General features: G+C 34.0%; 1 protein-coding gene and 1 non-coding gene across 5 annotated transcripts in view; both read right to left on the bottom strand.

Annotated features, from left to right (window-relative positions):
- Positions 1 to 13,693, bottom strand: part of LOC138696473 (B1 bradykinin receptor-like) — a 36,872-nt gene that overhangs the window by 9,297 nt on the left and 13,882 nt on the right. For 3 of the 4 annotated variants that reach the window (XM_069821481.1, XM_069821483.1, XM_069821484.1), the window contains 3 exons: positions 10,962 to 11,161; positions 2,514 to 2,686; positions 179 to 395 (listed from right to left, as the gene is read on the bottom strand). In XM_069821481.1, the coding sequence (XP_069677582.1) occupies positions 179 to 395; positions 2,514 to 2,686; positions 10,962 to 11,161 (590 nt within the window). The remainder of the gene's footprint in view (positions 1 to 178; positions 396 to 2,513; positions 2,687 to 10,961; positions 11,162 to 13,693) is intronic. The other variant, XM_069821485.1, reaches the window with a different exon arrangement.
- Positions 12,437 to 12,508, bottom strand: TRNAS-GGA (transfer RNA serine (anticodon GGA)). The gene has a single exon. It is a non-coding gene; the product is annotated as a tRNA-Ser (tRNA).

Genomic DNA, 13,693 nt, shown 5'->3' with positions numbered 1-13,693 from the left:
ATGGTCCCAAAGTGTTAGTTCGAATATATAGCAAAAATTAATGCAGTCAATAATTTTAGAAAGCACATAACGATTTTCAGAGATTTGTTCATTATGTCTCTTTATGTTCGGAGTTTCCGCTCATATTAAAATTATCAAGAGTGATATCTGAAATTAAACGAGGAAGCAAATGACTCACCAGCATACTGCAACTTGGTGAGACCGACTGGAAGGAGAGTTCCACTCAGGATGAACACAACAATACTTGCTGAGCGTGCATTCAAGCGAGACCCAAGTCGAAATGGACACCAGACCACCATCAGTCTCTCTAACGTCAATGTTACAACCATCCAAGTGGACAGAAGAAAGAACATTTCTATCATTACTTTGTGCATTCCACACAGCCATGGATTCTCCTGAAATTCGAACAACTATCTTCAGTTCAACCCTTTAAACTTTTGTGGGGCAATAACATGGATAAATCTGAATATTAACATACCGATACTTAATATATGTGTAAGTAATAATAAGGCAAACTTAGAAGATTTAACATACCACCCTAAGATACGGTAGTTCATTAGATATCATATTGTAAGATCTGGGTACCAATAATTTAGATTTCTTATATTAAAATATTTTCAAACTTCTTCCTTTAAGTTCAACTACTGCATATACCGGTACAGTAATAATAATAATAATAATAATAATAATAATAATAATAATAATAATAATAATAATAATAATAATAATAATAATTTATTTGTGATTTGCGATATTTAAGTATCACACTAGATTGCTGATAGCCCTAAATAAGAAAGCAACTAAGAAAATTTCGTTGAGTAAGTACATAAAAACAATGCTTATTATATGTCTTTCTTAATAGGAACTTTAAAATCATGCATAAATATATTTGTTACATGTTACATTTAGACAGAGTTAGAGTACACTGTAACTTTCAAAGTATTGAATCATAATAATGATAATGAGTAATGACAATGACGGTCATGACGATAATATTGATATGATGATGATGATGATGATGATGATGATGAATTTCGCCTTATTGGCCTGGAATGGACTCATCCAGCAGTCTTTTCAAATACCTTCCTTTCATTTGTAACCTTTCGATTCATAGTCTTATTATTCTGGGCATTCTGTTTCTGTTTTAGTTCTCAAAAGTGCCTAATACAAGTGAAGAGTGCAGGGGAAAGAGGGGAATGTCCCTGATGCAGAACAAATTCGAACTTGCAAAACAAAGAAACGAAAATAAGATAAAAAAGCATGGTCGAATCAGAGATGCTTCAAAGAAATTAAGAACTTGCGAAGGGGGTCGCTTTTGGGAGGTAAACTCCATTCCCCAAAAGTCCCTCAGAAAAAAAAAAAAAACGAAACACCACTGATATTGGTTACATAAATTTCTTAAGAATTACATATTTTACACACCATTCTAAAATTTCACCATCTTTGGCAATCAATTCTAATTTTGTTTTATATTAAAAATCAAATATGTGAGAGGAAGGCAATAAAGAATAAAATTGTTGGCAAACTGATATGAATTGAATGGAACCTCAGATCTTACAGATCATGAATGAAGTGATTGATTGAGTCAGTGAATGAATGAGTTTAGAAATTATTTGAAGAGAGATTATACCGGGTGATCTTTTCATCCTGCAGATGAGAAATTATGCAGTACCGACTTTTTACAGACTATACCGTAAACACAGTCCCCTGCATCGTATAATTTTCGGCCGAATTGACTGCTACGTACCGCACTGAGCACAAGCGGCTGGCACCACCTATTTATAGGCAAATTCAGTGTCTAGAATGTTCTACGCATTCGGACAGAAAACATGCCTTTTAGAACATTCTCGAAACACAAGTAGATTACAACAAAAAAGTATGTATCCAGAGCCGTGATTTGAACCTGGACAATCCAGCATGTTAACTGTTGAGCTATCACAGCACATTAACACAGGTCAACAGCGTAGCCTTATCAGACGGGCTGGTGAATGCGATGTGAGCACCTGCATTTTGCATCGTCTGTAAAATGCAGGTTTGCTTAGTTACCAATCCGCAGGATGAGAAGATTCACCCTGTATGTAATGGAATATACCAGCATATGAATTTCACGTAACGTTTGTAAATACATTTTATAATAAAACAAATCTGAAGTTAGAATGAATTACCTACTTTTAGTCAAGAACCTAACATAGAATCAATCATCTTTGTTAAATTCACAGATCCCTGCATAAAACATTGTAGAAGTGTTGTGTTTGTTATGAAGTATAAATATTGTTTAATAATTAAATTTTTGTCCTATAATGATTATGACATCTGCTGACGTAGGAAAATAATTAACATAATAATGAATAACTGGCATGTTAACATTCATTTGTACCTTTAATTATCTAATATAGGCCTCTAACGAAAGATAGAATACAGTGATCTTCTACTCTGGAAGAACTCGTAAATTATTTCGTATTCTAAACCAAGTCTCATCTCCACACAGCAATTCACTATACAGTTCTACTCACCATATACAGCCTGTTGACTTGTGTACTGTGAGATCGTAATACACCAACTGCAAAATTGAAAAGTAGTACTCCATTGTCAGTGAGAGCCAACACTCTTAAGTACACTGACATACTTGAGGCATTCACTGGAGCAGCACTCAACACTATGAATGCCACCGTGTTCATTATCAGGCCTGTTGAAAACGAGAACAGGACATAGTTTTAATCAGTACTATTCTATTTATGTTCGAATAGGCTAAAGGCTATTTTGGTTTGCGTAACTATAGCGATTATAATGGTAAAACAGCAACAAAATTCCAGCTTAATTTCTTTGTGTTAAAAGAGTACCGGTACTGTACCCAGCATTATACGCAGGTAAAAATGTTTGAAATATGTCAATTAAATAGTATTTGTTCACCATTAAAAAATCTCCTCTCCCCCTCCCCACCCTCTCTCTCTATTTTTGTTATCTGTATTTATCAATTTTTATAAGTAGGCCTACCTACCTGTAAGTGTTTTGTCAGTGTTTATAATCATTGTAGTTCCTTTCATAGAAGATAAATGGGGCAAATCGCAATATAGCGAACGTAGAAGCTCCGCCCACGACCCATTCCACTTTTCCCCTACTAGCTCACCAGACACGCTGTGTGATAGGTGAGTGTTGTGTCGAATGAACATTTCATGTGAGTGGGGATAACTTCCCCTACTGACGTTCGCTATATTGCGATTTTTCCGATAAATGTAATATTTTTGAAGAAACTGCATTTTTTTTTTTTTTGTAATTCATAAATTAAAACTGTAAAATGATATAGGTATGATACGATACCAGTATATGATATACGATATATGTGATATGTGTATGATATATGATATATGATAGTAGTAGTAGTAGTAGTAGTAGTAGTAGTAGTAGTAGTAGTAGTAGTAGTAGTAGTAGTAGCAGTAGTAGCAGTAGTAGCAGTAGTAGCAGTAGTAGCAGCAGCAGCAGCAGCAGCAGCAGCAGCAGCAGCAGCAGCAGTATTAGTTTATTCACCATAAAGATCTTTACAAATCATGGCTTCGTCAATCTTATTTCTAAGTCTTAATCTAGTTTCTGATTATACTATGGACATATTTATGAATTTGTAGCTTTGTTATTGCAGGACATCTGCTGACATGATACAATTACACATTAGTAGGCACTTTCTGCAAGGTCTAAAGACATAAATTCCTCTACAGTATATGGCATATGATGCAGCAACAACCTGTTGACCATGCTTTTAAACTTCTTTTGTTTACTACTTATTATGGAGCTTGAAATTTTATTATACATATGTATGCCTCTATGTAAAATACTTTTAAGACTTGTGGTTATTCTATGAGTGGATAGATGGATATGACTTGATATTCTTGTTTGATACATGTGGTAGTCTGAATTCAATTTGAATTTTTCTTTGTTTTTATGAATTAAAGACACTGTTTCTAGAATGTATATACAAGGTACTGGCAGAATTTTGAGTTCCCTAAAAATTTCTTTACTTTGCGACCTTATAGGTGCTTGTTTCATAATTTTTATAATTTTCTTCTGTAGCTTAAAAATTTCCGTAATTTTGCTTGTTGCGCCCCATAATGGTATGCCATACTGAATCTGGGAATGTACAAAGCTAAAATACATAGATCTGAGAACTTTATTAGAGGTTGTTTTGTTTAATATTCTGAAAGCATATACCTAGCGGTTCAATTTTTCTATAGTTTTCTCAACATGATTGTATTGTATTGTATTTATTCATTCCCTGTACAATCTATTACAGATTATAGGTTCGTCATTAGATACAAACACACAAAATACACATACAGACACACACATACACACACAAATAAGATTTCTAGTATGAATTTAATTAATTTCTAGTATGAATTTAATTTTAACACTCTTAAGTTTTCCAATGAATAGTAAAACTACCAAAGCCACAATAAATAACAATATATATAATACATTTTCCGTTTACAAGACATTAAATAAATACATTAATAGAGATAGGTAAAAACGAGATAGTCCTACATTATTATTAATATTGTTTGGAGAAAAAATTATGTGCACCAGTAATGAAGGTAGGTATTTTGCTTTATAGCTTTAATGCAAGAAATCAGTGATTTTGAACGGCATGGACTGGAGCAGAATAGTTTTTACCCTGGTTTTGAAACCTTCATAATTTAAGTGTTTAATATCCCCTGGTATCTTGTTATATAATGAGATACTGTACCTGTATGAGAAGTACTGTTGAGACTTTTGGTAGTATTATGACAGTTTATATGCAAATTGTTGGCAGTTCTTGTGTTATGGTTGTGAGTTTCAGAGTTCCTTTTAAAATAGTTAAGATTCTTATGTATAAAGCAAACAGTTTCTAGGATGTAGATGCAGGGGAGTGGTAAAATATTTAATTCTTGAAAAATTTCTTTGCTTGGAATGCATATAGGAACTTGTTTTATTATTTTCTTTTGAAGTTTAAATATTTTCATAGCTTCAGAGGACATGCCCCAAAGCATTACACCATATGAAAGAATGGAATGTACATGGGCATAGTAGACTACTTTCAAGGTTGGAAGAGATATGCTTTTCGTAAGAATTCTAAAAGCATAACATAATTTGCACAGTTTTCCAGAGAGAAAGCTTACGTGTTTAGTCCAGGACAAATTCGAGTCAATTCATACTCCCAAGAATTTTGTGCACTCAACTTCTTTTATATTCTGATTGTCAATATATATTTGCAAGTTTTTATGCGTTTTATTTCGATTAAAATTAATAAAAACTGTTTTGTCGATGTTTAGATTAAGTCTGTTATGTATTAGCCACTCTTTTAATTGATTATTAGCTTCATTTATGTTATTCTGTAGGATATTCTCATTTCTACTTTTGAAAATCATATTTGTATCATCCGCAAAAAGCACTGTTTCTGAGTGGGATATATTTATTGGTAAATCATTAACATATAGCAGAAATAATATTGGATCCAGTACTGAGCCTTGCGGAACACCAGTTTTGATAGAAGCTGGAGCTGAGTTGACTGAATTTATTTGGACAATCTGTTTTCGATTACTTAAGTACGATATGAACCAATCATTTGCTAAACCTCTTATTCCATAATTATTGAGTTTTCTTATTAGGATATCATGATTCACAGTGTCGAATGCTTTGGAAAGATCAAGGAATTGCCCTAGTATTTGGTCTCTATTGTCTTTTGCTTGTAATATACTATTAATGAAGGAGAATAAGGTATTATTAATGGATTTCATTTTTCGAAAACCAAACTGTGAGTTACAAAAGACATTATGATTTTCGAGAAAAAACATCATTCTATTATATATTACTTTTTCTAGGATTTTTGAGAAGGATGATAGTAGGGATATTGGTCTGTAATTATTTACTTTTGATTTATCGCCCTTCTTATGTATTGGAATAATTTTAGCTACTTTGAATACATTTGGGAAGATACCTTTAGTTATAGAACAGTTACATATATCAACAATTGGTTTAATTATATTTGGCATGCAAGATTTTATTAGTGCATCCGGTATTTCATCAAGATAGTTCCAGGTTAAAGCAGAGTCGATCCAGATGCCTAGAAATTTTGTATTTTTAACTTCCATTATGTCTTTATCATTTATTTTGATAGGAGTAGAATTTTGATCGCTGCTATTGTTAAAGAGTATGTAAACAGTCTTACTAATTTTCAGTTGTAACTTATTTTGCTGAAGCCAGTTTTGGAAGTGGCCATTGCTCTGATTGACTGTACTTAGCAACTCATTTTTATTGTTAGAGTTAAATAGCATATTTGTATCATCAGCAAACAAAACCGTCTTAGCAAAAAGTATATGATCTGGGAGATCATTTATATATAATAAAAAAAAGTACCGGTCCAAGAACTGAGCCCTGCGGAACACCGTGCTTCATAGAGGTGGAAGTCGAACGTATTGTGTTTATTTCTACAAATTGTTTTCGACTGTCAAGATATGATTTAAACCAATTACCTGCTAGGCCTCTTATACCATAGGACTCTAATTTAGTTATTAATAAATCATGGTTTACCATGTCAAAGGCTTTACTGAGATCTATAATTCTTTATAGATCTCAAGACTATTTTCTTTCTTATCTTTTGCTTCGAGAAGATTTTCAATGAAGGAAAAGAGAGCATCGTTTATTGTCTGGTTCTTCCGAAAGCCAAATTGATATATGATAATATATGATATATTTCATCACAGCACTTATTTATATGTAATGGTGTACCTCACATTTCTCTGTATCCAGTGCCACTATTAACATATTATTACACTAACACATTATTTGCAGTACACGTCTACACAAATACTCCTATTTACCTTTTTATTACTTGGTCTAATCTTCCCTTCAATATTTCTCCTACATTTCATTTGCTATTCTCTATTTATTCATTAATCCTAATATATCTAATATTATATACCACTTTCAAACCCCCTTTTTCCTCTCTCTAACTACTATTCACTAAAATCTCAATTTCACTTTTTCTCTATAAATTATCATATTGAATTATTTGTCCTATTTGTTCTTTGACCTTTTCTCCTATCTTTCTCTTATATTCATTTACTGTTCCAACGTTTATGCTGTCACTTGTTCACTTCTCTTAACCCCTTTTCATTATTTTCACTCTTTCCTTTCTGCGCTCACTTTCACTTTCTCACTATTCCAAACACTTAATCCTTTCTCACTATTCTCACTTACTATAAATACTTATATTTTATCTCTAAACATCTAATTTCACACTTCCTCTCTTCCCTATACTTCTCGATCTTTTACAGTTCCACTTTACTTGCACTTTTTGATCACATCCCCACATTTTTAATCATACTGTATCTAATACCTCTGCCATATCCTCAGCTGTCGCAGGTTCTGACCTTTCTTTACTGTAAAACTGTAAAATAAGATTTCATATTATTCCCATTTATTTTCTGCAAGGTTATTCATTTATTTAAAAATGATGACTTGAGTGGAAAATGGATGTGAAAAATGACATGTAATAATTTAATAGCATCTACCGATACCTGAAAAATCAGCCAAAACTCTCATGATGTTAGACTTTGTAGTTTCTGGAATTGAAGAGTGTGATCCCAACACGCGTTCCATCCATTTTTATGAAAGGACTGGGCCTGGACTAGTTGTTTTATCCACCGGTCTACGGACTGAGCGAGTTTTCAAGTTACATGCACAATAATACAAACTTTTAGACAAGGATTGGCAGTGTCTTGGAAAAAAAGAAGCTTAAAATATATAATAGAGACCTAAAAAGAAAATCATACAAAGTATATGTGTACAAAGAATAAAAATGACCAAATGGACAGAGTTTTGGGACAACATCTTCTGGCTTAGTTGCCTCATGAGTGATGCCTTATTGGTGTCGCTTATGAGGACAAACCTGTTTCCGGACAGTTGACTAAACAACAACTACAACTACTACTCTTCAATTGTGTAGGCCTACTATAGAGGATTAATTCTTGAATTATAATCACTATTCTTCCTTGTTTGCAACTTAGGTTATATGCATTTTCATGAACTAACATTGAAAGAATTTAAAAATGAACAGTTACATACATAGTTCTCTATATTAATGAAATAACCTCAATTAACATATTAGTAAACTCAGTAAAAAAAATAACATGTCTCTAGCATAACAAAGTAGATTATAGAATCTTGCTCTACATATGAGCAAAGTTACGTACGGTACTTAGTTCATTATGGTTTACAAAATGCTAATGGTCATGTTAAACTTAACAAAAGATCTGAGGTTAGTAAAGCTTCCTGATGAGCATTTTATAAGCATTTTATAGTTCTAGGAGAAGATGTAATGGTAGCTTTCCATTTGGGAGTTGTTTTCTTTGGACTACTTCCATTCTGTAAATATGTCTGAAGAAATATAACGTTTGGAAAACAGATCAATCTCATGGTGTTTAGACTTATAGGCTCGTGGGTATTGAATTCAGGGAGAGGCTGCATACAAAAATAAACCATGCAACTTACCTTATTTAAAAGATTAGTTCCATGCACCTTGTCTTGTAGGTTGCAAACTTTTGAATCATCTTCTTATTAAAATCCGATACGGTATGTCGTTTAACATAGTCTTTACAATGGAAAACATAGCTAATGCGGTCAGTCTCTCTTCTCTCATCGTATATCTAAGATAGGATTTTACTCTCTTCAAACACGAAAAGGAACGTTCTGGTTCGGAAGTTGTCATTGGTATGTTGATAGCTATGTGTAGTAGTTTCACAACTTCTGAAAATAAGGCCTGCAAGTTCTCAGATAGAAGAAACTGCAAGAGCTTGACTGCGTCACTGATATTTCTGAATTTTTGTCTCTGATACAACACAGTGAGTTCCGCTTTTAGTTTGTCTTTATCGAACATTGGAAAAAGCTTCACACATACATTTAGGTCATTTTCAGGAAATGAGCTTTTGTAGCATTCAAATTTTTCTTGACACAGATGTGTGATAATGAGGTCTCACATTTTCTTGGCAGCCACAACCCTTGTCTGAATTCCTTCGATCTTACGACGCTTTTTAGGGTTTTCATTTTCACAGATCTCGCTGCTCAACTGTGCACTGTTCTATATTGTCTGTATGGCATTAACAAATATTGATATGCAGAGTCGGCTTCAGTAGCATAGACGGTTGCGGGTTCGATCCCGGCCCAGGTCGATGGCATTTAAGTGTGTTTAAATGAGACAGGCTCATGTCAGTAGATTTACTGGCATTTAAAAGAATCCTGCGGGACAAAATTCCGGCACACTGGCGACGCTGATATAACCCCTGCAGTTGCGACTGTCGTTAAATAAACCATAATATAATTTTTTATATGCTGATTTGAACCTTAGAAATATCTAACTGGCGATGTTGTAGTTGGTTGTATAATATATCTATATGATACATCAATAAATGAAAAAACTGAGCTAGAAATTGAATTCAGGATCTTCAAGAGTACGCACCAGGGTGCTTGCCTCATTTATTGTGATGTAGTTAGACGTTTCAGATATATGGTTAAAAAAATATTCTAGCAATGGCTCCTTCTCATGAACAACATTTACTGTTCTTATTTTAAAACTCCATCTTGTTGCCCCAGCTCATGGAATTGTCTTTGAAACACATTAATCTAACACAGACTATGTGGAGATCGAGAGAAGAAAGCAGGGATACTGCATAAATTAGAAAAAAAATATGCGAGCCTTTGTATTTTGTTTAGCGGCTCTTTCCATTATGAGATTCAACTGATGGGCCCTTAATTTCACATTTCTCCTGAATTGTTAAGGTATGTTTAATGATTGGTTAAAAGTTACATAGGCATCCCCACATCCTCCCATTACCATATCTATTACCCCACTTACTCTCATCATCACACCCAGACACTATCCGCACCTGTAGCAACAAAGCAATCAGGAAGACATAGACAACAAGCAATAGTTCAACTGCTTAAGGATAGAGTAAATGGCGTACAGCATATTAATGTGTATTACATTTTTCAACAAATTTCACATAGTAAAGTTTTTTGAAGTTCTGAGGTTTTTACACTTTTACTATTTTTAAATAGGTATTTAGTGTTGTGAAGTGAATCAATAACAAATTGTTAAATTTGTTAAGTAAACAACTTTTTTAACTTTCCTTTGTTAATTGGAAGTACTGTATTACGGCATTTTACCTTAATTTTATCTATAACTTTATTTTAACTAGTTTCGGCTTGTTTCCACCTTCTTCAGTTTTCTAGTCTAGTCTAGTCCAGCTGTTAAAGCGCACTGAAATTGTGAAAATGAAAACCACCATGGTGAATTAATATTTCACTTCCAATTTTTAGCATTTTTTATAGTGTTTAAGTGGTGCTTTATATTAATTTAGCGTAACAACCTTTCCTTCTTTAGTCGCAGACTGACCAGCTTGCTTGACGATATCAGTTCTATATCCCTAACAATTTCGCAATTTAATAATAGCATTTAAAATTGCAGGTAATGTAAAAATAGTACCACTGTAGGGTATAGATGTTATTTCTTTGCCGGTCTTAGATGATAGTTGTCTGCGAAACCCTTCAATTAATAGTCATGCTGGTAATAGAGCTGACATTTACTATAATACAAATTTTTGGAGTTAGAGATGGTCGACAGCCAGAAGCATAGCGAAGCAACAAGCAGTCTCGAGCTGCATACGAAAAATATAAATTTCAGCAATCCTTTTCCTGACAAAAAAACTTTCAAAATTTTATGAAGGTTGAGTTTTGTGTACAAGTGAGACATTACGTTATTTGATTATTTCTGTACACTAATGAGATTAAACAGAACCGGTAAGGTGATATGTTAAAACTCGCAGTGGTACAATGAGAATTTCAAGAGAAAGAGAGTTATTTGGAGAAATGCCGCCTAATAGTTTTTCTATCACAAACTCACAGAATACACTTTCGATTTACAAAGGAGCACTCACCTAGCACGATAATAAGCACGGTAACATAGCTTAGCAGGAAGCGCAGCAGAGCGATGAGGTTGTGTAGCTCCAGCCAATAGGCTCGGACCTCGCAGGGCCACAGGTACTCCAGATTCGTTCTGTTGGGTTCCTCCAGCAGATCGTCCAAGTGCAGGAAGTCCAACACGCTTAGATCATGTGGACATGCCTCTTCATCGCTGCTGCAAAACAGAATGGTCAACAACATGTTACGAAAGGTCTATCTTTATTAAGGTTTCCATTGCTCAGTTCATGCTAATACTAAGAAAATGTTTTAAAATAGACCACAATACGCAACTTTTTAAAAAATCCTTTGACCCAAACTTAGCTCAGTAGAATGAGTATTTTGACTGTTTTAATGTTTCATTTCAGCTGATTTAGGGATATTTATGGTGGATAAAATTATAGTGTGAGAAGTTCGAGCAATTTAGTGTGTTCTTACATTTTCATTTCGTGTTTACACTGTTATCAGTATCAATACATCATAAATTCTGAATGCTTTTAAAGGATCTCTACATTAAGACCCAACACTTACATACATTATTACATAACAGTTATGTGGTGGTAGTGGTGGTGGTGGTGGTCGTCGTAGCAGCAGCAGCAGTAGTAGATTAAAACAAATCCTTTGTGCAAGAGCACACAGAGGACCAAGGTTTAAAAGTAGACTGCTGGTCTCACATCTACATGCTTCAATAGAGGTGAACTACCATCCAACTAGTACAGGAGTAGGCCTAAGGTGTCGTTTTTGTATTTTTTTTCCTTTGGCTTTCCCCCCCCCCCCCCCCGATTGATTTTCTAAGTTTTGTACTGATATTTATTATACATTTTCTTGAAAATTCCCGTTATTGAGCAATTTTTAAGTAACTGATTTTACTGTTACCGGTACCTACAATAAATTATAAAAAAAAACTAATTTATTTAACACTTCCTACCATTGTAGGCTCCCTATAAAGACAAATAATAATAGTAACAAGGAACACAATTTCATATATGCACATACATGTATTCTGACAAATTTGGTAAAATACTACAAATTAATTTATCCATTTTGAATCTTGCGTACACTACTTTTAACACTTGAATATAAGTAATTGATGAACCAGCGGACTTACTCGTGTTAATTATGTAAGTCTGTGTGGCTTACAGCTGTTTCGGTGCTTCATCACACCATCCTTAGCACCGAAACAGCTGTAAGCCGCACAGACTTGCATAATTAACACGAGTAAGTCCGCTAGTTAATCAATTAATTAATTTATATTTAAAATATGAAACTAAAAATCACAAGTAAACTAACTCAAATATTTGACAATTGAAAAAAGTGCTCGGGGGGAAAAAAAAAATGTAATCTTCATCTTACGATGTTTGGTGACGTATACACGTCCGTTGATGTGACATATTAATGAATTTAAATGCTATTATAGTCACAATCATGCCATGGTATGAAAGAAAAATTTCACAAGCTCGAGCAGGAATCGAACCTGCGACTTCCTGTTCTCCAGTCAGGCGCTCTACCACTGAGCCATCGAGTTCGTCTCATGCCAACGGCTTGGAATCATCCTTTCATACTGGCGACTCTGTTATAGAGTACTGTCCATAGCATCTGATCTAGTCAGCACTGCTTATGGGTTGAGAGAAACTTTACAAATGTAATCTTCATCTTACGATTTTAAATTTAATTACAGTGATTGTCATAAATTTGGAGCGACCACTTCATGGCTAACATAGCTATAGTTTTCAGATTCTGGAAAAGTTTCCAAATCTTAACCAGGCATTTCAGTATTGTGTCTCTAGCTCTGACTAACATGCCACAGATATTAATCCTTTTGAGGTAGTTTTTTTTTTTCAAAATGATACGGAATTGTAGGCTCATATGGTTGCTGTTTTTCATTATCTACATCTTCCAGCTGACCACTGCTTTGCTCGAATCTGACATTTTCCTAAACATTTTTCCATTATGCAATTTTTTTTAGCTTATTGATTTTGCCAAGTTTTTTAAGTATACTGACATAATTATAAATTTTCTTCTTATTAACTATTTTTAGTAATTGATTTTGCTAAGTTTCATAATAATTATACTGATATAATTATCAAATTATCACGCACCTCTTCTCCTGACCAGTAGATAAACTAATTGTTGCTCAAATAGCTACCATTTACACAATATAAGCCTATTTTTTGCATTAGCCTACACAATTAGGCCTACACGAAAACAGTACAAGCATAATTCAAAATGCATGAGGACTTACAAATAAATTTCATCTGGAAATTAACCACATGAAACAGTTTTCTGAGACAATCATAAACCACTCAAATACTTACGACTCCCGTTTGATAAGTTTAGCGACTAATGAGAATGCTAAGTGAGCAATGTGTAGTTCTCGAGGTTGTAAGCAAGAGAGCAAAGAAAGCAACAATTCTGTCAGGCAGAAAATTTTCCATTCCAAAAATGTTCCTTCTCACATCATTTTGTGATTACTAGAGCTCGGATTTCCATGCACTATGAAACCTTAAAACCTGCATGTATTCATACACTATCATGACCAGCCTCATGGTCTAGTGGTCAGAGCTTCTGGCTATAGTTCATGTGGTCCCGGGTTCGATTCCCGGTTAGGGGATTATTCCTGTGTTCGTCCATAGTCTGGAATTTAGGTTAAGTTTAGATTTAAGACCTCTCCTGGCACCCCATTATCATAATCACCATTATCATAATCATC

The sequence above is a fragment of the Periplaneta americana genome, chromosome 3, assembly GCF_040183065.1.
Source record: "Periplaneta americana isolate PAMFEO1 chromosome 3, P.americana_PAMFEO1_priV1, whole genome shotgun sequence".
In the NCBI taxonomy this organism is placed as follows: Eukaryota; Metazoa; Arthropoda; class Insecta; order Blattodea; family Blattidae; genus Periplaneta; species Periplaneta americana.
This window is presented reverse-complemented; position numbering and strand designations above follow the sequence as displayed.